The sequence below is a fragment of the Alternaria incomplexa genome, assembly GCF_024043165.1.
Source record: "Alternaria incomplexa strain BMP 0042 chromosome Unknown scaffold_7, whole genome shotgun sequence".
NCBI lineage: Eukaryota > Fungi > Ascomycota > Dothideomycetes > Pleosporales > Pleosporaceae > Alternaria > Alternaria incomplexa.
In genome coordinates, this window is record NW_026249856.1 from 1,525,568 (window position 1) to 1,547,585 (window position 22,018).

Here is a 22,018-nt window from a genome sequence, read left to right on the forward strand (position 1 = left end):
TAGCGTGACCCCAGATCTCAGCGTACACTAAATTGACTCGCTACGTGGAGTCATCAGGCCAGCACCTGACTCTCCGTGACTGAGCAGTCGCGGCACAAACATGCCGCAAACAAAGTTTAAGAATGGTGAAGGCCTCGGAGTGGTCGCAGCGTTGCCTTAAGATCCAGCTCCAACTTTGTCTTGCGATTTACCTTTCTCATTAGTTATTTACCCTTCACAATGGCAGACGGATTTATTGTCCCATCAACGGCTGCGCCAGAGACTGATGCGCAGCACCGGTTACGTGGACCCATTCACGCGCAACGCCATGTACGCATCGTGTGTATTGGCGCAGGTGCTTCGGGACTCCTGATGGCATACAAACTGCAAAAGCACTTTACGAATTACAGCCTTCAAGTTTACGAGAAGAATTCCGAAGTTTCGGGCACATGGTTCGAGAACAGATATCCGGGGTAAGTGAAGATCATATTGATTGCTGCGGGGCTTGATGCACCTTTCGCCCCGCGATCTACCGAAGCGACTGCAGCGACGCGGCGCAGTCGACCAAACTCGCTAACATCCGCTTCTAGATGCGCATGCGATGTTCCCTCCCACAACTACACGTGGTCATTCGAGCCCAAATTAGACTGGTCCGCTGTATACGCCAGCTCCAAAGAGATCTTCGCCTATTTCAACGATTTCGCCCGCAAGTACGGTCTACGCAAATACATCAAGACGCAACACCAAGTCGCTGGCGCAATTTGGAACAAGCAAAGGGGCGGATATGATGTACAGGTCAAAGACCTGGAGAGTGGCCAGACCGTCAACGATCATTGCGACATCTTGATCAATGCAGGCGGCATCTTGAACAACTGGCAATGGCCTGCCATCCCAGGTTTGGACAAATACAAGGGCACATTACTACACACTGCGAATTGGGACGACAACGTCGATCTCAGAGGTCGCCATGTCGGCCTGATTGGGAATGGGTAAGTGCATTTGGAATGATCTTCAACTCCGCGACTGACCACTTCAGCTCCTCTGGCATCCAAGTTCTCCCTACGATCCAACCGCACGTCAAGAAAGTTACAACCTTCATCCGCGAGCCAACATGGGTCTCACCGGTCCAAGGCCTCGAGCAGCACGTCTTTACCGATAGCGAAAAGCTCGAATTCGCTACCAAGCCCGGCGCATTGGTTGAATACCGAAAGAACATTGAACGCGGCCTCAACGGCCAATTTGGCATCTTTCTCAAGAACACAAACGTCAACTCCGAGACAGAGGCCTACTTCCGCCAGCAAATGACCGAAAAACTTAACAACGAGTATCTACAAGAGCGCTTGATCCCGAACTGGCATGTTGGGTGCCGAAGACTGACACCAGGCGTTGGCTATCTTGAAGCATTAGGAAAACCCAACGTACAAACTGTCTACGGCGAGATCAACTCCATCACCGAACGCGGCTGCCTATGCGACGATGGCAACGAATACCCCATCGACGTGCTCATCTGCGCCACCGGCTTTAACACATCCTTCAAGCCACGTTTCCCTGTGATAAACTCCTCCGGTGCCAACCTACAAGATGCCTGGGCCAAAGAACCACGCTCCTACTTCGGCCTCGCCGCCGCCGATTTCCCAAACTACCTCATCTTCCTCGGGCCCAACTGCCCCATTGGCAATGGTCCTGTACTCAGTGCTATCGAAGCGCAGGCAGACTACATGTGCAAGCTCATCGATCGCTTCCAAACACACAACATATCGACATTCGCCCCGAGAGCTGAGGCCATCGATGACTTCGTCGCCTTCAAGGACGAATACATGAAGCGTACGGTATGGAACGACGGCTGTCGCTCATGGTACAAATCGCTCGGCGCTGACGGCCCTGTAACCGCGCTCTGGCCTGGCTCTACTCTACACTACATCGAGGCGCTCATGGAGCTCAGGCTGGAGGACTGGGATGTCAAATACACTGGCAACAGGTTCTCGTGGCTGGGCAATGGATACTCGCAAACGGAGATTGATCCTACGGCCGACTGGGCATTCTATGTTAGGGATAGAGATGATGATGAGCCGATCTCAAGGTTGAGGAAGCTACAGTTGATCAACAAAAGTGGGACGGTTGAGCCTAGTGAAGGAGTGAATTTTGCAGGCGGAAGGGCAAAGACGGATGCGGTGGTGGAGTCGAAGCTTTAGCGATTGTGTTGTTTCTGTATTTGTGATGTATAGGAGCATTCTCCGAGGCGTTTTCCATCAAGGTTAGGGAATGTGTATGGATCATGGTAGGCCAATGGGCGATCATTTCGTTTTCAATGAGTTGACCCATCAACTGTTACCCTGCTCAATGTTCTCAATCACTGCCATCACGTGCCAGAGCTGAATGTCTAGCAAGGTACCTCGGCCGAGCTCCGGAGAAGCCGCGCTGCATCCAATGTATACGGCCCTTGGATGCCATGCGAACACGTGCGCACTCCGCGCAAGCAATGAAACGCGATAAACGCGAAAATAGCAAACATGTAACTGCCTTTCGCACGAACGATGAGTGAACCGGTTCAAAATAGACGAGGCGACAGCGACACCCACGCGAGCTGACTTAAGATTTGCGCTAGGGCAGCACGGCTCCCCAACCCGCGGCGCCCGTCGATTCTGCGAACCCACCAGCGAAACACTCCGACACTGCTCGCAACCAGCACCCAATTACTGCACGGGGAAACAGCGACCGAGCCTTTGGAGATCCGGAGAGTGGGCATTCGTGTTCTTATCTGCGTGTAAGCATTATACATGATCGACAGCGTCAATGAGCGTTGCAGGCGCCTTGCGCAATACCTAGGTAGTGTTTACAGCTGAGGAACGACCTTGTTTGCGAAAGCGGGCAGCGCGGACACAGACGTCACAGGTAGACAAGCAGTGTGCAAACAGTTCTGTTTGACACTACGCGACTCGAAAGATGTTTCTAAACTGTCAGATCAGCTATTTCCAGCTCTCGCTCTACCACTCGTCCCTTCAAACGTGCCAGACACAGAGTATTCACGTCACAGCTCCACGATTCAACCCTGTGGACATCTCTCGGCTAACGAGGATCGTCCTACCTCACCATCCCCAACCCAGCGCACCAACGCACAGACATTACCTATCCCGGCGCTCGGAAACGGAGACGACGCGTTTCGGTAGCTACTATTTCGATATTGGGCGGACGGATGATCGACGGCGTCGTACAAGCCATGCGTGGTAAGCTGTACAACTGTATGGATGTTGGGGTAGAGTGAGGGACGCCATGCCGTGTCAGGGGTGTAAGACATGCATCTTGACTGCGTCTTGACGTTTTGGACAACGGGTTAGGGTCATGGAGAGTAGAGTAGGGGTCTCCAGACGCGAGTAAGACCGGTAAGGAATGAGGAAGCGGGCGAGATGTATATATTCTGCTGCCTTTCACCGTGGAGATAGATCATCATCCAGCAAGCTTCTACTTCTCTCATCATCTCAACACAGCCTTACCAACTACTTCTCTTCACTATTACTGCCGGCCAGTTCCTTTAATCCTCTACCAAATTCTCAACAACAAAGTCATTAAGATGCCTACTTCCCAGATCTCCACTCCTCTCAACGGTGTCGACGCCGCCGTCGTCATTGCCGCCCTCCACAACCACGATCTCATGATCAAGACCCTCTGCCCAGCGCTCGTCAGCTACGCTTTCGAGTCCGGCGACAAGACTACGTGCGCTACCTACACTGTCACCGACAAGAAGCCCATTGGTCAGGTACGACTACCTCCTCCTGCCCTTTCTTCCTCTTTAATTTAATACTGACCCACCACAGACAACCTACAAACTCACCCTCACCAACGTCTCCGAGGGTGTCGACTCCCTCGTCAACGCCAAACCCCCCGTTGGTGTCCTTACCATCAGCGGCAAGTGGCGTGTGACTGGCGGCAAGCTCAGCGAGGAGATTGACATTGACGCCAACTTCATGATGAAGAAGGTTGCTAAGAACAATGTTGAGAAGACTCACCCGGAGCAGCACATGAAGCTCTTGGAGGCTGCTCAGGCTTAGATGGGTGGTATGGTTAGATGATGGCGATGGATGAGGAAGGGATGCATTGGATGGAGCATTTGTTTTTGTTATTGGCCTTTTTGTGAGCATTCTGTTTGCGACGGGTGGGATGAGGCTGTACGCATAGCTTGGTGTTCATGTTTGCAATGAAGCATTTTATTATTTATCTATACACGTTCGGTGAAGATGGCTCCTCGTGAGATCACAATGAAAAATCATTCGAAGCAGCCACGAAAGCATCATACAATCTTCCTCACATCACTGAACGTACATCCAATCAGTATTTCCACCAGACACCCAAATCCTCGGTCCAATCACACCCCAGCCATCTTGCATGCCACCAAGGGTACTCAGTCGGGCTGACGAATACATCACCATGATAACGTACCGCCAGAATCCAAGATCAGACCGAGGCATATACCGCGTCGATCAACACCAGTATTTGCACATCTTGTTGTGATAAAGCTCGATTGTTGTTACAACAGTCTCGATTTGCTGGATAGTCTGTGTGACGTATTGCGGGACTTGGACGTACTGCGGGACTTGGACCTGAACAGTCTGTGTGATGTATTGCGGGATCTCAACATTCTCGATCTGCTGGACCTTCTCTGTGACGTGGTGTGGGATAGTCTGTTTGACGTGGTGTGAGATAGTCTCTGTGAGGTATTCAAGTTGTTCAATGACATCCACGATTGTGTTTGCGATGGTGAGCGTCGTATAGACAGTTGCGTAGACAGTCTCCACGACCGGGGCAGGGCTGGCTGGGACAGCCGGGGTTTCCGGGACAGCTGGGGCGTCTGGGCAGGTTGGACAGATTGGGCAGCACTGATCGACCAGACCGCGGGCGCAGATATTGGGGTTTTGGTTGTCGACCGTTGAAGGGTTTTCGGGATTGCAGTTGTTCTTGAACGGATTTGGGAGCTTTCTGAGGCGCTCCCGGGCAGAGTCGGCTATCTCCTTCATTTTGCGCGCTGCATCTGTGACTCCTGTACTGTCTAAAACTGACTTCATTCTGGAGCGCACGTCGTCGACAATGTCGTAGAGTTTGTTGACACCGTTTTGCATCTTCTTGTCAAACTTCTTGGCGTAGTCTAAATGCTCTGTAAGTTGCGAGGCGAACTTGGTTGCCAATCCCATTCGCTCAGCAGCAGGTTCGAAGGGGAGTGTCATCCCGGGGATAGAACCTGGTAGATTCGCCAAGGTGTTGTGACTCAGTCCGATGAGATCGCGGATTGCCGTACGTTCGATTGTTTCGGCGCCTGCAGCTTCTACCAGATCCAGGCTATCGGCCACAAGTTCTCGGTTTAGTCGCTCAAATGCCGTCCCCAGATTAGTGCGATCGACCAGTCCCATTGTCTCTCCAATCTGGCTTGCAAATCGGCTTGCTTGCGCGGGTTTGGCACCCATCTCCCTCAAGCGACTGGACAGGACCTCGGGGAGACCACGGCGAAGCCCATCGGCGACTCGCCCTGCCACTCCGGCTTCAGCATTTTCCCAAAGCTTTTCAAGACCTGGAACAAGGCCTTTGCAGAGGGTTTTGCTAAGCGCAGTCCCGGCAGCGTTTGTGGTAACACCACCAAAGAACGTGCCAGGAACGATGGCTTGCTCGAACTCTGAAGCTGATGTGTGATTTGCTGGGTAGAGTAGCTTGCCAGCCTCTTGCCCAACGACAGAGCCAAGCGAACCGGTTGCACCAGCTACAAGGGACTTGCAAATGCCTTGAGTGACAGTGTCGGATTCCGCGATGTTGGTGACCAAAGGTACAAGCATGGAGCCGACAAAGGCCCCTGTAACGGCACCATTTTCCTTGTCGCTACGATCCTGCCGAGACGTAAGTGGATCGTACTCTGACACCGTTTGGAGTTCGGCAAGAACGCCTTGGGAAGTAAGCCATAGTGCGGGTAGATAGCCTAAGGAGCCATCGAGGAGGGAGGAAAAGTCGATGTTGACGCGAGACTCGTCTTTTGATGGTGTGGCTGCGCTGGTGATTAGGCAAGGGAGTAAAGATATCGCGAAGGCGTAGACCAGGACCCTTTTGATCGACATGATTGGTAGCTTGGATCCTTGGAATGGTGTTTAAGCAAGGCCTGCGGAGACCTCGAGATGGTTGATAGCAGGAAAGGAAATTGCTGGAGGGAAAGACCTCTTTAATAGTAGGAAAGCGTTACGTTGACAACTTACAAGTGTAGGTGGTGTGCGCATCATCCATCGCGAATGCACCTGCATCGTAACTACCCCAGTTTTGGTGTGACCCTTGACTGACAGCAAGCCAACTACAAACATCATTACTCGAGTGATCCTTCCACACCAACCAAGAAAAAAATCTGAACAGGCCTGCAGCCTACATCAACATAGAAGCATACAAAATAGATAACCTGGCGTCGATGTAGGCTCCAGACCTGTTCAGGTTTTTCTTGTATGAGGTGCTTCCACAAGACCACATATCTTGACAGGTGCAGTCGTGATGAGAGGAGTAGGTATGTCGGAGCTGTGGGTGGTTTCTTTCGTCTATGGATCATCGCAGTACCCGTGGATGGCTACCAAAGTATGGCGTGGGGTTGAGGGGTACCCCAATCTAGGCCACGAACCCATCTCAGCGTCCACCAACTAGGTGATAACCCAACCAACAATCGCGAAGTCTTTTTTGCGTGCCACTTTTGAATGGACAAAAGTTCAGGTTGACTACAGGTTGCGAGGCTCTCCCACAGTCGAAGATACATCCACGCTAATCATCGTTGAACCTGCCAGGTAGTCGCCACATCCAGTCGCAGTCACCCTGCCCTGAATATTGGTGTATAAAGTCAGTACATATCTTCACACGCAGTACGCACAGAGACACTCACAGCCGGTGTACCAGTCCAGAACCTCTGTGTAGTCACTTGTCGCTCGGAACTCTGCCAAAGATATGGGAAGGGATTCGCTGCGCGTGCTTTCATCATCACGAATCTTGCGTCTTCGGCGGAAGCAACGCGCGGGCGGTATCTCTTTTCCGTGATTTCTGACCTGTAATTCTTTACTGTTCGTGACCTGGTTTTCCATGCCCAGTACGAGCGTGTCCAGGGATGGACAGCTAGACTGGTTTTCTAGATGCGTAAAGAAATCTTTTGCAAATAGATGAGCTTGGCGCTCGATGTCTCCATAAACATCGTCACTCTCCTCTCCGAAATCATGGGAGTCGTGACACCACCTTTCCCGAAGTTGAAGGGTGCGTAGCTTGGTCAATTTGCAGATGGGTGACTGGGTATATGTTAGAGATGGAACGTGAAATCAGATACTGTACAATCTTACCAAGTCTGGATCGAACCCGCCTTTGTAATTTAACATTGTGTCAGGGTGAAGATTGAACGCGAGTTGTTCCAAGTTTGGACATGCTAGAGATATCTCTTCCCAATATAAAGGTCCATCCGCCTCTAATTCCGTTCTAGTCGCCCACATGTGTATCGAGAGAACAACAAGCTGCTGTCCAACAATCGCCAGAATTTGCTTGAAGGACTCCAACGTGAAATCTATCCACCCCCTATCACTCCACTGCAAACACAGACTTTTCAATTCAGGACAGCGGCTAATCAACTCTTCGACGGCGTCATCGTCCTCTTCGTAGGGAGTATCATCATCCGGCTCTTCCTCCTCGTCATCGTCGATTAGCCCCAGTCCTAGATGTTTCAACGATAAGTCCTGGTCGCCGAGGTCATGTACCAAATTGGAGATGAACCTTTGGCTACAGGAACATGCCCAAAGAGTCAAATGTGTGAGCTGAGGAAACGATATAATCTTGCTGAGCCCATATGTATCGATGCCGAGAGGGATTCCGGAGATCGAAAGTTGGCGAAGCTTCTCTAGGCGCCCATACGATTGTCTAGAGACGAAAAGGCATCGGCGAGTCTTCGGCTAGTATCGTCTGAATACCTCTCAAACTTGGTTCCAAGGTACAGTCTCTCCAGATCCTTATACTTGCCGATGTCCTCCAGGGAGTCCAGAAAGTTCTCTTCCTCCAATTCCGACCAGGTTTCTTCTGGATGGGGGAGCCAGAGGTCCGCAGTTCGCACACAGTCGAGGTATTGTAATTGAAATAGGTCCTCTACTCTTAGGTGTACGTGTGTTAATGTGCGCATTTGTTTAAGGAAAAATTTGCGGGCTATATTAGCAGGCAACGGTAGGGCCGAGAGGAACCTATCACAATTCAGTAAAGTTCTGACATGACAGTCCGCGAGGTTATGACGAGAACATGCCACAGGCTGGCATGTGAGGCATTCCGAAGATCGAGGACGCACCGGAAAGATTGTAGGCGGTCCCGAGGGAAATACGCTAGTATTGCTTCTATCGTACTACTTTGAGCAGATGTCAACCTATCTTCACGGTCGAAGCGTCGATGCGGCTTGGTCTGGAACTCGGGAGCTTCTGCTGGGGGAAGGCTGTCCATCAAAGTCAAGCTCCTTGTAGCGTCAAGATGCGCCTCGGCACCTGCGGCCATGCAATTCTCGAAGCGTGCCACTTCCGATGGATCGAGTACGTTGATGGTGACCTTCCGATACAGTCGAGGCCTGGCGAGGTCGCATAGCGCTTTCGACGTCAGACATAGGGCCTGGAGGTGCGAAGGCAAGTGGATCTGCTGGACTTAGCACATCGGCCATTGGGAGGCATCTCAGGGTCTCTGCGCCTACGTAATCGAGTATCAGAAGATGTACATCTGCCGGCAGCACCGGGAGGGTCGACATGGTCGCGTGCATTTGTTGAGCAGGTCGAGTGGAGGAACGACGCGTGGGCGCGTCCAACGCCGCGGGCGGGGCGGCGCGTGCTAGGCTCTTGGCACTCAGCTACCCCTTGAGAACGGCTTGTAAGCTGCCGGCTTACTTCCGCCCGGACCACAACATCCACCTTTTTACATACCGCCCATTACATTTATTACGCCGTCACATTTGATGCACTCTTAGATTTCTACAAGTCATTGCAGCTTGATTCTTAGGAGCTAAGCTATGTACAATATTGCTCCGTGTTGAGAGTCATCAGGATCAGCCACGCATGTGACACGGCCCACGACACTACGCTGTCTTTTCTACCCAGGGCAATTTACTCCTCGGAGAGAACGTCCTTCTTCTCCTTCGGGGGCCTCATTCCACAGTACAAGCAAGTATCGGGGTATCCTGTCCACGGGCTTCCCTTGACCGGTACACCACCATCTGCCGTCCACATGTTTACGGGTTGAGGGTTCTGCCTCGCGCGGGGATTGACGCCGACATCGATGGTAGCGTAGAGCCCATCTTCGATAGTCTTGCCAATGAGCGAAATCTTCATCACTGGGTCGTCGCCACCCTGCTTCGCCATGTTGAAGAGCGCATCAACTGCGTTGGTGGTGATGGCTTGCTTGTTCGTGTTGTAAGGAGAAGTCTTCTCAACTTGGCCTAGGAAGTTCTGCTCGATATAAAACTGACCGACGTGCGAGATCGTACCGCCTTGAATGGTATTGTTGGGAAGGAGCTTAGCACCATGGTGGATGATGGCTAGGGTTGTCAGTTAATACGTTGATAAAAGACAGGAGTGAAGCGTACTGTGGAGATGGTTTGTGCGGCCGACGTAGTGTCCTGGGATAACGGTAATGAATGTAGCGGTACCATTAGCGCCGGTGGGTTGCACGCCGCGAAGAGCATTGGTCGCAATAGCGGTAGCAGAGCCGTCGCCATTGCCCTTCGCCTGAACACCCGTGTAGACACCAGTGGCGTTACTTCCCCACATCTCAACGTAGGCATCGGTGACAGGCTTGCAAGATGAAGTGTCGATGATGTTGACGTCCAAGTGGGTGATGGCACCCTTCTCTCCGGTCAAAAGGTCCTGACGAACGAGCTCACCGGTGACCCCTATCAATAAGTGAGCCAACCTGTCTCAAGAGATGCAACCTTCTCCACTCACAGTATGGACCCTCAGTGGATTCAGGGTCAAGCGTGCATGCTGCCTCGGCACCGTAGCTCTCCTCGACTTCAGCGACGTCACGACGGACGAGCTCGTGTTCTTTCGCGAAACCAGCTGCAACCCGAAGCTCGTGGAGCCTTGCCTCACGCCTCTGATGCTGCTCCCGAACCCACCCGGTCTCGACGAGATCCCTTTTACACGCCTGAACACTTCGACGGTTGGGATGATCCAAATGAGCCTGCCTCCTCAAGATCTCCTTGTTGGTGTTGCCACCAGGATGCGCGACAACACCGGTAGCCAAGAGAATGGCAGCGAGGGCTTGTGTGAGCTGAACCATGATGTCTGCAAATGCTCTGTGGACGTGAGGAGGCTCAAGGTGATCTCAAGATGCCATGTAGTCGGCCTTCTTATACTTTCCGGTTGCTGCGCCTTGGTGCGGTATTCCTGCAGGTGCTAATGACATCGTTCTGGATCTACACATCTGTGCTGTCGCTGTTCTCGTCACCGAGCAGTCTAAACTGCGTTCCCTGTTGTGTGCTACTCTCCACAGATTGTCTAGGATGAGGTCCATAATCAACATGGCTGTGATAGGCAGCGGCAATTGCTCGCTTCGGTACACGCGCCGCAGCTAGATTAGCGTTCATCTAGTGCCCGATCTTGGCGGCGGAGTGCATGCGGCATGGTAGTCTTGGTACGACTCTCCAGGACGACGTGTGGCTAATGTCGACCAGTCGTATATTAACCGGAAGTGCTGCGCGTGGTGATCGGTAGTTGAATGCGGTGTGATGCGTCCGCGTAATGATGCGAATCTGGATCTATACGTCTAAAAATGCACAAGCGAGCATCCCCAAGCTTGTACAGGTAAACACCTTCTGGTTCGAGGTTGGCGGGATGCTGTTTGATGCTGCACCTGAAGACAGATACAAACTCGTTGAATCTACTTAGCCAGTCTCGGTTAAGCGAGGGAAGGGCGGTTGGATTTTACTGGGGCTTACACATGTATAGTCGGGCGGCCAAGACACCATCTGGATATACTTTTGCATTGATGAAAACCGGCAGGCTCGTAAGGTGGAGCAAATGGCATGACCCGTATTTCTCAGCACCAACAATGTCTTCGAACGGGTCGGGCCTATGGAGCCGAGTGTGCGTGTCTCATGTGCCTGGATGGATGCAGATCCTGGCAGCTGCCGTATGTGACATGGGACCGAAGATGTCACGTAGCTGGGAGCAGCGCTCTGTACATGGCTCGATCTTCTACCCACGTTCACCGCGGAATGATTTCCACTTGTCGTAAAGCCGGTGACATACTTCTTACCGGGCTCTAGCAGTCGAGACCATGAGACCGATTCCTCTCACTCCTCGGAGCACTCGCTCAAGATCAGCTACTCGGTTCCGAGAGGTGGACTGTCCTTGCGGTACCCTTCGGACAATACTCTCCCCCTCTTCGACGATATTCATTCATTCCTCAGCGCTCAAATTAGCACGTATATTGTCGATGTTTCCGTAAGGTGATTATGGTGAGCAGACCGCGCATCGTCAGCACCCCCGTCATAGGCTATGGATATCCGGCAGCCCAAGCGGCGATATGCCACCAGCAGGAGCGTGCTTGAGGCGATTACGCGCGGTTGAGGTAGCAGTATCGGGAGCCTTGATAGGCAGGTTTGGAAGGTGAGTAGCTTTCGCATAATAGAGAGCTCGGAAGACACCCGTGGACACGTGCCAGGGGCATTGCGGGGTGCGTAAGAGCTCATCATCAGTATTGCTGCCGCAGCCGGCATAAGGCAACCAAAGAAGACAATAACGCGACTATGCTCTGCAAGAGATATTAGCAGTACAGGAACTTCCTTGCTAGGTCCTCTATCTGTGCGCAAAGCCGCTCTTGCGCGCCGGCAGAAAGTGCCTAGGCATGGCTCACCCTGCGTGGGTTTCAAGGTGTCGCTGCAAAGAAGGAGCCTGCGACCCCTGAACGGGAAACACAGACCTGCTGCTCTCAGAGTTGTGGCGGTAGGTATAGTGATTGTGACATAAGCTTCGCGATTTTCTGGAGGCTGGAGCTTCGCAGTCCGCAATGTTCTCCATGAGCTAAGAACTGCGCTAGTCGCCATCCAGGTCTGTGCAAGCAACCTCGACAGCCTGGAGCCGTGCCTTCCGCACTCCTGGCCGAAACACGATCCTCAACAGCTGAAACCTACAACGCCAGGACAGCCCCGACACCAGCGTCTTGACGATGTTTGGTAGTCCTTCTCGCATGCTCACCGTGACGCGATTAGCCCAGCGCCACACCTCCGTTGCACATTGAGCGAATGGTAATGCTCATCAGCTCCGTGCCCCTGGCGGCACTCCTTATAGTATCAGCATCGCATGCCTGCGAAGTTAACTACAGTGGCGAAACGGGTTGGCGTCTGAGGGTGATGAGGAAACGACGAAACATTGCAATGCTTTTGCAAAATCAATATAGGCGTTCATGCTCGCTAGCACTAACTTTCTTTACTTGACCGTCGTCATTCCAGCTTTCTCACGCACGCATACAGCAAGATGGCGACTTTTCTCAATTCTCCTAACACACCACATACCTTCTACCATGACGACAGCGCATGTCGAAGCCACAAGGCAAACCTGTCTGGCGCAACTATGCTGGACTTGTTGAGTGGCCCCGAAGGATCCATCGCCGCAGCCTATGAGTCCTCGAGCGTGCACCAGCGTTCTTCCAGGTCGAGGCGGCCATCCCAAACATCGATTACCAAATCTCAATTGCGCCAGACGAACCGCACTCTAATCGAAATTATCCACAATGTTCAAGCCGAGCTAGCGACACAGAGAGAGGCAATGCTTGACATGCAAACACGGATCCTTCAGCTTGAAAGTGCCTCGCAAATATACAACCAGGACCTTGGCCCGCGTCATGCAATCGCCGGCCACCGCAAGCGGTCTCAAATCAGAAACGCAGAGGGCGCTGCTCGCGAAACGCAGGGACGTTGGGACGCATACCAGAAAGATGTAGACATGCTTGGCCCTCCTCTTATCGCGAACGAGTTCTGGAAGTCACCTAGCCGTTTCTCTGGCTTCAACTTCAACTTCGATCTACTGGAGACGATACCGAAGTCTCTCCATCCCCCTCCTCCAGATGTGGATGATGTTCCGAGTCTTTCTCCAGATGAGCAGCCAGAAACATATACGCCGGGGCTTCGCCGGATTCCCGCCAGAATTACCCGGATCAAGACATCCGATCCCACTACGATGTACCATGATGCGGTGAGCGACATCAAAGAACACGTTGTAGAGTTCGACAAAATCAATGCCCCCATGCCTGTCAAGCTCCAGACACCGCCACGAAGTTCACGCAGCAAGTTGACATCGATGTACAGCCGGGATGATGAAATTACAGCATTACCCCGGATTCCCTTCCAGCCGGCACCAAGCACACATAACTCACATCGCAGCTTGATGGGTATCAAAAGCTTGCTATTGTACAGGACATCATCGAGGAGTCAGAAGTCTGACTACCCTCCATCGGATCATCGACGTTCAGGCTCTTCTTTACGCTGTTGAGTACAGGTTGGCATCGCGGCGCAAGAGTGACGTTTGTATTGGTAGCAGGAGAACCGAAGAGAAGGGCAGTATGAATTAGGGTCGAAATGGAATAGTTCGCGATAGAAGTGTAAGTGTTATGAGGAACCTATTACGCTGTGTTACCACCGCCGTTGGTCTGGACCACTGCTTCCAACGCTTTCTTACAAGTTAAGTGCGCCATTCCGAAATATAGTTCAGTGAAATGCATACAATATGTCACCCGAATGGGCTCTTTCATCATGACTGTGACGTGACAAATGCATGACCTCGTGGACGACGCGAATAGCGTGAACATGCCTCGGAGTTAAGGCGGCTTGGCATTTCTCGCGCATTCCACCACGCAAACGTCATTAACCGTTCACGTATATTATCGCGCCGCCTTCCACCTCCCCATCGACAACGACATCGCAAAGGCACACACACATCATGGCGTCCCTCTTACGGAGACCCTTCGCCATCACGGCAACATTGCGACAAGCATCGCCGAAAGCACCGCAAACCCTCACGATCCGCGCATTCCACAACACGCCACTGAAGCAGCAGTCGCACTTCTTCCGCCCCGCAAAGCCCACGGTATCGACATCGCACAATGTTTCCAAGTTCCAGCAAGCGTTCCGACGCGGATATCAGCAAGCTGCATACAACCCGGTGGCACAGGGCGACTTGCGACAGCGCATGCTGTATGGAGCCGGCATCTTCGGTGCCACCCTTTTAGGCATCAACTTTATCTTCAACCGCGAGACCCGCGAGGACGGCGGCATGCCGCCATTCGAGCGCGAATACCTCAACGACACCTTCATGCACACTGGCCTCGGTATTGGAATGATCGGCATTGCTGCCCGCGCGCTGCACATGAACGGCTGGAGCTTCAGGCTCATGAGCGCAAACCCATGGCTGGTACTTGGAGTTGGCCTGGTTGGAAGCATCGGCACGATGTATGGCACTATGGCTACCTCGCCGTCTAAGTAAGTTTGAAGATCGATATTGTATTGCAGAGTAGATATGCTAACCCGACGCAGCTACGTCCAAAAGTACGCTCTCTGGACTGCCTTCAACGGTACCCAAGCCCTCCTCCTGTCGCCTCTCTTCTTCATGCACCCCGCCATCCTCGCTCGCGCCGGTCTTTACACTGCTGGAATGATGGGGTCAATCGCTTTCGTTGGTAAGTTGTGGCCCGTACAAAGTGCATGGAAGACACACACACTGACTTTTTATTTTCAGGTGCGACCGCAAAGACAGACAAGTACCTCTACCTAGGCGCACCGCTTTTGGGCGGCGTGGCCATTGTGGCGCTTTCTGGCCTCGCTCCACTCGTCATTCCCGCCACCGCTGCTCGCACACTTATGTTCACCGAGAACATCTGGCTATATGGAGGGTTGGCCGTATTTGGAGGCAAGTTCTGACTGTACGAAGTGCATGTGAGACATATACTGACATCGTACCTCTACCTCTGCAGGCTTTACATTGGCAAGTTTTAACTGTACGACATGCACGTGAAAAAAATACTGACTTCTCTGCAGTACGACGTACAAAAAGTATTGAACCACGCCCGTCAGGCTGAACGCGGCTTGATACCGAAAGATCCTGTAAACGAATCTATATCACTCGAGCTGGACTTCATCAACATTTTCGTCCGCATGGTTCAAATCCTGGGCATGAGCCAGAACAGGAGGAAGTAAACATCTTGGGATAATGGCATAGAGAAGCCTGCAGATTACTTAGGAGACTTGTCCGTTCTTCGTCTTCGTTGAATATGCTATGAGCTTTGGCTATAGCTGTATATAACTCCTCTCTTTGGGCTTTTTGCACTGATACATACCACAAATGAGCAAAAACAATCGAAACTCTTACTGGCACAAACGTTTCCTGACGAGCCTCATTGCTATATCGATATCTCAAGACCGGTCGTACGATATCTACCGAAAATGCAGGTCGGGTGGCAAGCACGTTTCTTTTCCTGTGGTAGACCATGTACCATTAGCGTAGATAATGAGTTGCCAACGGTAGCATGAGGACCAAAGAGCGGTGCTCAAAGATACGAACGATAAGGATACAAAGCCAGACTCAATATGGTCTCTTAGTACCAACTTGCAGTCGATGTGAGACTTTATTTTGACACTGGTAAAATATTTTTATATGGCTTAAGGAAATACATGGCAAAGGGTATGTCTGCTGATGAGCCTGAACGCATCCGCTGCGTACTGTCATCGATCAAACTTTGATTCCCTTTCATTCAGAATCAGACCTGTAGCTTGCCTCTACCGCTTGCATAATCTCATTGCATACCTGCTTCATCTTTTCCTGATCCTGCACGGTTTTCATCCTGCTCAGATCCTTTTGCCACTCGCCGGATTGCTGTATCAACCGTGCTCGGTAGTCCTTCGTATGAGTAAGACCGGCATGGGCGCATAAAGCACCTGCGCGAATCATCATCATAGTTATCTCGGCGTTCTCCAGATCTCCGGTCTCTTTGACATTTGTGTGTTCGGTTTCCATCCATATCTCCCATGGGGTCGTCGTGTCTTGCTCAGATAAAGCGATGCTCTCGGTAGGATCACACCCAGAAGCGATGAGATGGGCAACGCTTACCGCCGAGATGGGAAGGTAATTTTCATACTTGAGTTCCACATATAACACATGCTTTTCGAATGTATGTTGTAACAGATTGATGCTAAGCTTGTGTTGGGTATTGAATCTACGCACATCGTAGTTTTGGACAAACGTGGGCAGATCGAATTCTAATGCCAGTAGAAGTGACAGGTCGTCCACAGATAGGTTATGCTGAGAAACTAAGAAGAAGTTCCTACAGCCATCCTTGGATTGCATCACCGCAAAGGCCAGCCTGTTCAACGTGCGTGATAGGTTTGTTGGTGACTTCTGCTCGACTTGACTGATATGCCACAATGTTGTACTAGCGGAAGCAAATGAATCCTGGAGCCATAGCTCATAACAGGACATGTATGCCAGAACCGTAGTGACATCAAAATGGTCGTCATCGATGCGCAAACAGTCCATTTGCCAGATGTCAGGGGTATTGAGGAATTCAAACACAGTGCGATGCATGAAACCGACGGTCCAGTGCGAATACCCATTGCCACCGTAGTCGTCGTGAACCGTATGGGTCTCAAGAAGCCCCCTGCAGCGACTTCGTAGGCGACCTTCCAGTATTATAAATTTCCTTCCGGTCTCGTCGTCAGAGAAGTGAGGAAATTGTTCTAGCGCATCTATATGCATGTCCTTCTCGTGAGCCCAGGCCAGCGGTATGGCCGCTAAAGTCCCCGAAGGTCTTAGACAACGATCGACGTAGCAGACTCGTAAAAGTTTCGCGGCTTGTTGAAGAAAATGAGGCGGAAGCCCGTTCAGTATGTGGCGGAACAGACTCTCGAGTTCTGCTGGTAACTCATCAACGCGGCTTCGGAGTTCCTCTGCGCTGTCGTATGCCCCAAACCCTTCGAGGAGCGTGCGGCATCCAAGAACAACCCATAAGAAGACACCGTCTGCTTTGCTTTGCATGTCGCTCACAAGCCCCTCAATTGATGTATCGCTCAAGTAGCTGTGTTTGGCCACCGACGGATGCGTCCTGATAACATCATTGACGTATTTCTCAATGTCTGGTTTGGTGAGGTCTTGTAGTCTTAGCTTGGGCGCTGAAGAGAGTTTTGCGACGCATGTATCGATCGGTCTACTTGAAACCAGTACTTTGATGTTGGTACTAGCAGCGAGGCTTTTCACAAACTCTATTCCATCTACGTGGTTGCCAGTGAATTCGTCCAGACCATCAATGAAGAAAGCGAAAGCTCCGTTTGTTGTTTCAGCGCCAAGTTGCTTGAATGCCGTCTTCAATTCGATGTCTGTGGGAGGTTTCAGGTCGACGGTACCACTTTGAGCTTCTTTCCACATGTGTGGGAGTACGGCAGGAATAAGGGCGGGGTTTTGCTCAAGGACGTGATACAGTAGACCTTGAGCAAGTCCTTTCTGTGAGCTTTGCTCCACGGATCCAACGTTCCACAAGTAGAATGACGCTACGGTCACTTTCGTAGTTCCAGCCCACTTCTGCAAAGAAGACATGACCTTGGGGTGGCCGTGGAGGAACTTCTTCATGTTACAAATAGTATCAGTATGTTTTCAACCGCATCTGGTGAGTTGTACTTGCCATAAGAGTAGACTTTCCGCTACCTGGTTTGCCATAAATCCAATAAATGCCATACCCAGATCGCAGCCACTGGTCTAGGTCATCCCAGACGGCACCCGAAGTGGGTGGATCTATAGCCCATTCAAGGGTATTGGAGTGAGCTTGCGAAATGCTATCCCTTCTGTCATCGATCAAGCGAAACCAAAGGCGGTTGAGAACCAAACATGTACATTCTCGATCAATAATTTGCCTAGTGACACCGGACAGATTGTTGACTCCATCCGCGCAAGAGCGTATGATCATTCTCAATTCGCAGACGTTCTTCAACCGTCGAATCTCGCTCTCCAGTGCGTTGTAACCTGGGATGTCGCCTTCTTGTGGTGGCACCAATTTGTCCATGTCGGAAACGAGTTCCGATAGCTTTCGAACGAGACTCTCAAATTGATCTTTGTCTTTGATAACCCACTTGACTTTGTTCAAGATGGCCGAATATCTCGTGCGGTTGCTATCCGACAGTTGATGAGGGATTTCACATTGAGACGACCGAGAAGTATGACGCAGTCTTTTGTTTTGAGGGGTTTCGTCTACGGGTTGATCAAAGACCCTTGGTTTGTTAGAATGTAGCAGTTCCGATTCACAATGAGGCCGTTTGTTGTTACGGTTCTCGCTTGAGAACTGGTGAGGAATTTCGTGCTTTTCAGATGGATGTACCGAAGTGTCCTTTCGAGACCTTATGCACAATGACTTTTGACGTAGTTCAGTCATTAGCCGGCTACTGACGGACGTTGTTGAAGTTTCGATCAGATCACCACCATGAACTTGTCTTACACCGTACTGTCTCTTCAATACGTGACCATCCTGCAAAAGCTGATGAATACAATCCAGCCCTTGATAGATCCGTGGTCCCAGAATGGGGTCGACCAGTCGCCTATCGTATCCCGTGGCATCGTAGAGTTTCAGTCTTTCTGCCCAGTTTAGTAGTAGAGCCTTCTGTATGTCGAGTCTTGTTGCAAGTAGGGTGTAGTCCTTTTCGATAGATTTAGCCGCACCAATTTGCGACAGAAGCGTTACACAGTCCTCGAAAACCCCAACAAGTGCAAGTATGCCAACGGCAAGACCGGCGACCTCCATCAGGATACGAGTGCAAGTATGCTCTTAGCCGTGCTTTTAGAGAATCATGCCGCGCTGCAATGTGTAAGCATGCTGAAAAGTTGACGAACTGCGGATCCCTCGAACCTACGTTTTGAAAGCCTTCCTATTCAGCATAAGCAGACGAGGACGCAGTATCTGTATATCATGAAACGAATGTCCGCAGGAGAGCGAGCCAGCGATCGCAGAGGAAGTTCACTTGAAGGTCTTCGCATTTGAACACGCTCAGGCGTTGTGGCTGTGTAGTTAATGTGCTGCAAAGACTCGAACTTGTTGAAACGTATTTGAGGGCTGAGTCGATCTAACCCCGCGACTGCGCGTTCACGACGCGGGCTGCGCTCCCTGGCTACGCATCGCACCAACGCCACCTATCGCAGCTCTACAAACGTATTGCTGCCTCACCGGACAGTCACAGACTGTATATTGATAGCTGTATTCAGCTCATGGTCAGCGCACCATCTGCTTCTATGCGCTAAAGACTAGGCTGAGCTGTAACGAATGCACCTGCGACAACCTACCTAGTTACTCACGCAGCGAGTACGCCTCGAGGCGCATTTTCACTTTGAAGAAGTTGTTGCATAATTCAGGAGAGATTGACGAGGATGTATACACCATGGAATGAAGCGTGAGAGCAAACAATTTGACAGCGTGAAGTTCTCGAGCGCAAGCTCCCCATTAGCGATGGGTAAATCAGGGGCGTCGATGAGCTCATCTGTGGCGCCATTGGGTAAGCCGTCCAGGTGTGGCTTACGCACCAAAACCCATCAGCCACCTTGCGCTGCCAACGTGGGTCACCCATCAGCATCACATCAGCATCAGGAAGTATAATCAGAAAGCAGACACATTCCTCTGGGAAAACAACATCTCGACCCCCACAACCGTGCCACTCTACCCGTAAACTTGGCAGGCTTCGGTATACCTTGTCAGGCAAACGCCGCGATCGGACCAATGCTACTCCGACATGACTCGGAACCAAACAAGGCCTCCGGCACTGTATCCACCCAATTACAGTAGTCAGATCTGGGCGATCTTGGTACTGACCACGTGCGGAAGGGAAGAGTGCATGAGGCTCTGCTCCGTTCTACGGTGGAGCATGCGCAGGGCGGATGTGGAGAGCATGAAGCACATGACGTGAAATGCGCGAGAGGGATTATGCGTCGTTAGTAATAGTGATGGAGCATGGCACACATCATCCAGAAAGCACGAGGAAGTGAAGGAATCATCGTTGTTCATGTTCTTATTCATTCATCGTATCTCATGGTCATATGGACCTATTTGGTATCATCATTGTGGGTATCAGCCAGCGGCTCAACCGCTCAACATGCTCTGCACTGCAGACAAGATCTGGTGGAAGGGGATGCTCAAGCCTTCTCGTTGTGGTTGGAGCCGTCAACCACCTCAACTGCCTTGACGCCATCCTTCTCGCTGTGCATGCTGCCAGACTCGATGTCCTTGACGGGCTCAATGTTGGCACCGATAGGACCAGCCTCCTCGAAGTGACGACCCTTCTTCTCGGGGCCAAGAGCTGTAGTGACAGCAATACCAAGAGCGATGATCGCAGTCGCAACAGCCATGACTGGTCCGTAAGCGGGAGATTGCTCGCCCTTTGCAGTGCTGATCATAGTGGCCTCGGCGACGGCGTTGACGATTTGAGCGGAGGGCGAGGAGATCATGTTTCCGAGCTGGTAGGTGATACCGACGAAAGAGGATCGGAAAGCAGGCGGTGACAGCTCGCTCAAGTGGATGGGAATGACACCCCAAGCACCCTGGACGAAGAACTGGATCATGAAGCCAGATGCGGATAGACCACGCTCAGTAGTGGGGAGAACCCAGGCTGGGATGAGGCAAGCGGAGATCAAGGCAGCGCAGACGATCATGCGGCGACGACCGAACCATTGCGAGGTGTATCCAAGAATGGTACCACCGACACAGGCACCGGTCTTCATAAGGATGGAAGCGCGGGTAGCACCTGCGGGGCTGAGATGCTTCTGCTCCTTCATGAAAGTAGTGTAGCTGTCCTGGCTAGTGTGAGAGTAGTAGTTGAACTGGTAGATGTTAGCGGTACTCCATCAACTTGTAAGTGGCTTATCATACCCAAGTCATGAGGATGATGCAGTAAACACACATCTTCCACTCCTTGCGAAGCATCTGCTTTGTCTCGGCCCAGAAGGCACCGGGCGCCTTCTTGTGTCCAGCCTTCTTTGCCTCTAGGAACTGCTTCGATTCAGGGAAGCAGACGCGGATGAGACCGACAGCGATCGAGAAACCGGCGCCGACCCAGAAGACGGTCTTCCAGGTGTTGGTCGCACCACCGACACCCAAGTTGGCGCAAGCTGCGAGCACATAACCGAATGAGTAACCTTGCTGTAAGATACCACTCATAAGACCACGGGCGTTGACCCTGCGAATATCAGTACGGGACTTCCAAGTAATTAACTCAGATGTACTTACGGGCAGTTCTCAAGCGCCATGGAGATGGCGTTTCCGTAAACACCTCCCATGAAGAGACCGAAGAGACTCCGTACAGCCAGAAATTGCTGGAAAGTTCCAGCGTAGATGGTAGCAACCTGGAGAAGACCCAAGATGATCATGTTGAGGACCATGGGCCACTTTCGACCGAACTTGTCTCCAGCCACTCCAAACTGTAGAGATAGAGGTACGAAGTCAGTATATGTCTCACATGCACTTCGTACAGTCAGAACTTACCATAGCAGCACCGACGGAGCGGAGAAGCAGTGTCAGGGTGATGGCCGTCGAGATAGCAGTGTTTGAGGTGTCGTAGTAGTCGGCAAGCTTGGTAGTCTGAATCGACAGCGCGTGGAAGTCAAAGGCATCGGCAGTCCATGCGAGGAATCCGACAAGGAAGTAGAGCCAATCCTTCAAGCCGAGTTGAGCGAACAGGCTGATGGGATTCTTGAGAGGCTCTGGCTTTTGCCACTCGCAGTGCTCCTCGCCGTAGTCATTGCGAACGACTACACGTTGGTCCCAAGTGAAGAGATCCTTGAGACTCTGTTTGGCGGTGGGGATGATACCCTTCGCCAATGGGTCTGCTGGGCGGTTGGTGCTCGCCATGGTGCTGATGGTAACTTGAATTGAGCTTGGAGGCAATGAGAAGGTAAGAAGACTGCCCTGTAGATGTAGGCGCAAGTCCGATCGCACTGCTGATTACAAGATCGAGCGCGGGGGAGCTCAATATATACCCGCAGTCATCTTGGCTGACCAGAACGCCTCGTAACGA

At 51.7% G+C, this 22,018-nt stretch overlaps 8 protein-coding genes across 8 annotated transcripts; 3 read left to right on the plus strand and 5 right to left on the minus strand.

Moving 5' to 3' along the window:
* Positions 1-219: 219 nt before the first annotated feature.
* Positions 220-2,171, plus strand: J4E90_005718 (uncharacterized protein; the record flags this gene model as incomplete). Its single annotated transcript, XM_051435271.1, has 3 exons — positions 220-452; positions 570-968; positions 1,016-2,171. 3 exons carry the CDS (start codon positions 220-222, stop codon positions 2,169-2,171), a joined length of 1,788 nt encoding a protein of 595 aa, XP_051291295.1.
* Positions 2,172-3,547: 1,376 nt separating this feature from the next.
* J4E90_005719 (uncharacterized protein) lies at positions 3,548-4,025 on the plus strand (the record flags this gene model as incomplete). The annotated part of the gene is made up of 2 exons (XM_051435272.1): positions 3,548-3,733; positions 3,792-4,025. The coding sequence occupies 2 exons, from the start codon at positions 3,548-3,550 to the stop codon at positions 4,023-4,025; spliced, it is 420 nt and encodes a 139-aa protein (XP_051291296.1).
* A 429-nt stretch (positions 4,026-4,454) lies between these two features.
* J4E90_005720 (uncharacterized protein) lies at positions 4,455-6,071 on the minus strand (the record flags this gene model as incomplete). Its single annotated transcript, XM_051435273.1, has 1 exon — positions 4,455-6,071. The coding sequence occupies one exon, from the start codon at positions 6,069-6,071 to the stop codon at positions 4,455-4,457; it is 1,617 nt and encodes a 538-aa protein (XP_051291297.1).
* Positions 6,072-7,861: 1,790 nt separating this feature from the next.
* On the minus strand, positions 7,862-8,496 carry J4E90_005721 (uncharacterized protein; the record flags this gene model as incomplete). The annotated part of the gene is made up of 2 exons (XM_051435274.1): positions 7,862-8,103; positions 8,355-8,496. The coding sequence occupies 2 exons, from the start codon at positions 8,494-8,496 to the stop codon at positions 7,862-7,864; spliced, it is 384 nt and encodes a 127-aa protein (XP_051291298.1).
* A 596-nt stretch (positions 8,497-9,092) lies between these two features.
* J4E90_005722 (uncharacterized protein) lies at positions 9,093-10,266 on the minus strand (the record flags this gene model as incomplete). The annotated part of the gene is made up of 3 exons (XM_051435275.1): positions 9,093-9,523; positions 9,572-9,877; positions 9,930-10,266. The coding sequence occupies 3 exons, from the start codon at positions 10,264-10,266 to the stop codon at positions 9,093-9,095; spliced, it is 1,074 nt and encodes a 357-aa protein (XP_051291299.1).
* Positions 10,267-13,925: 3,659 nt separating this feature from the next.
* J4E90_005723 (uncharacterized protein) lies at positions 13,926-15,178 on the plus strand (the record flags this gene model as incomplete). The annotated part of the gene is made up of 4 exons (XM_051435276.1): positions 13,926-14,464; positions 14,519-14,661; positions 14,721-14,881; positions 15,020-15,178. 4 exons carry the CDS (start codon positions 13,926-13,928, stop codon positions 15,176-15,178), a joined length of 1,002 nt encoding a protein of 333 aa, XP_051291300.1.
* A 550-nt stretch (positions 15,179-15,728) lies between these two features.
* J4E90_005724 (uncharacterized protein) lies at positions 15,729-17,600 on the minus strand (the record flags this gene model as incomplete). The annotated part of the gene is made up of 1 exon (XM_051435277.1): positions 15,729-17,600. The coding sequence occupies one exon, from the start codon at positions 17,598-17,600 to the stop codon at positions 15,729-15,731; it is 1,872 nt and encodes a 623-aa protein (XP_051291301.1).
* Positions 17,601-20,141: 2,541 nt separating this feature from the next.
* On the minus strand, positions 20,142-21,852 carry J4E90_005725 (uncharacterized protein; the record flags this gene model as incomplete). Its single annotated transcript, XM_051435278.1, has 4 exons — positions 20,142-20,825; positions 20,875-21,181; positions 21,232-21,422; positions 21,487-21,852. The coding sequence occupies 4 exons, from the start codon at positions 21,850-21,852 to the stop codon at positions 20,142-20,144; spliced, it is 1,548 nt and encodes a 515-aa protein (XP_051291302.1).
* Positions 21,853-22,018: the final 166 nt, after the last annotated feature.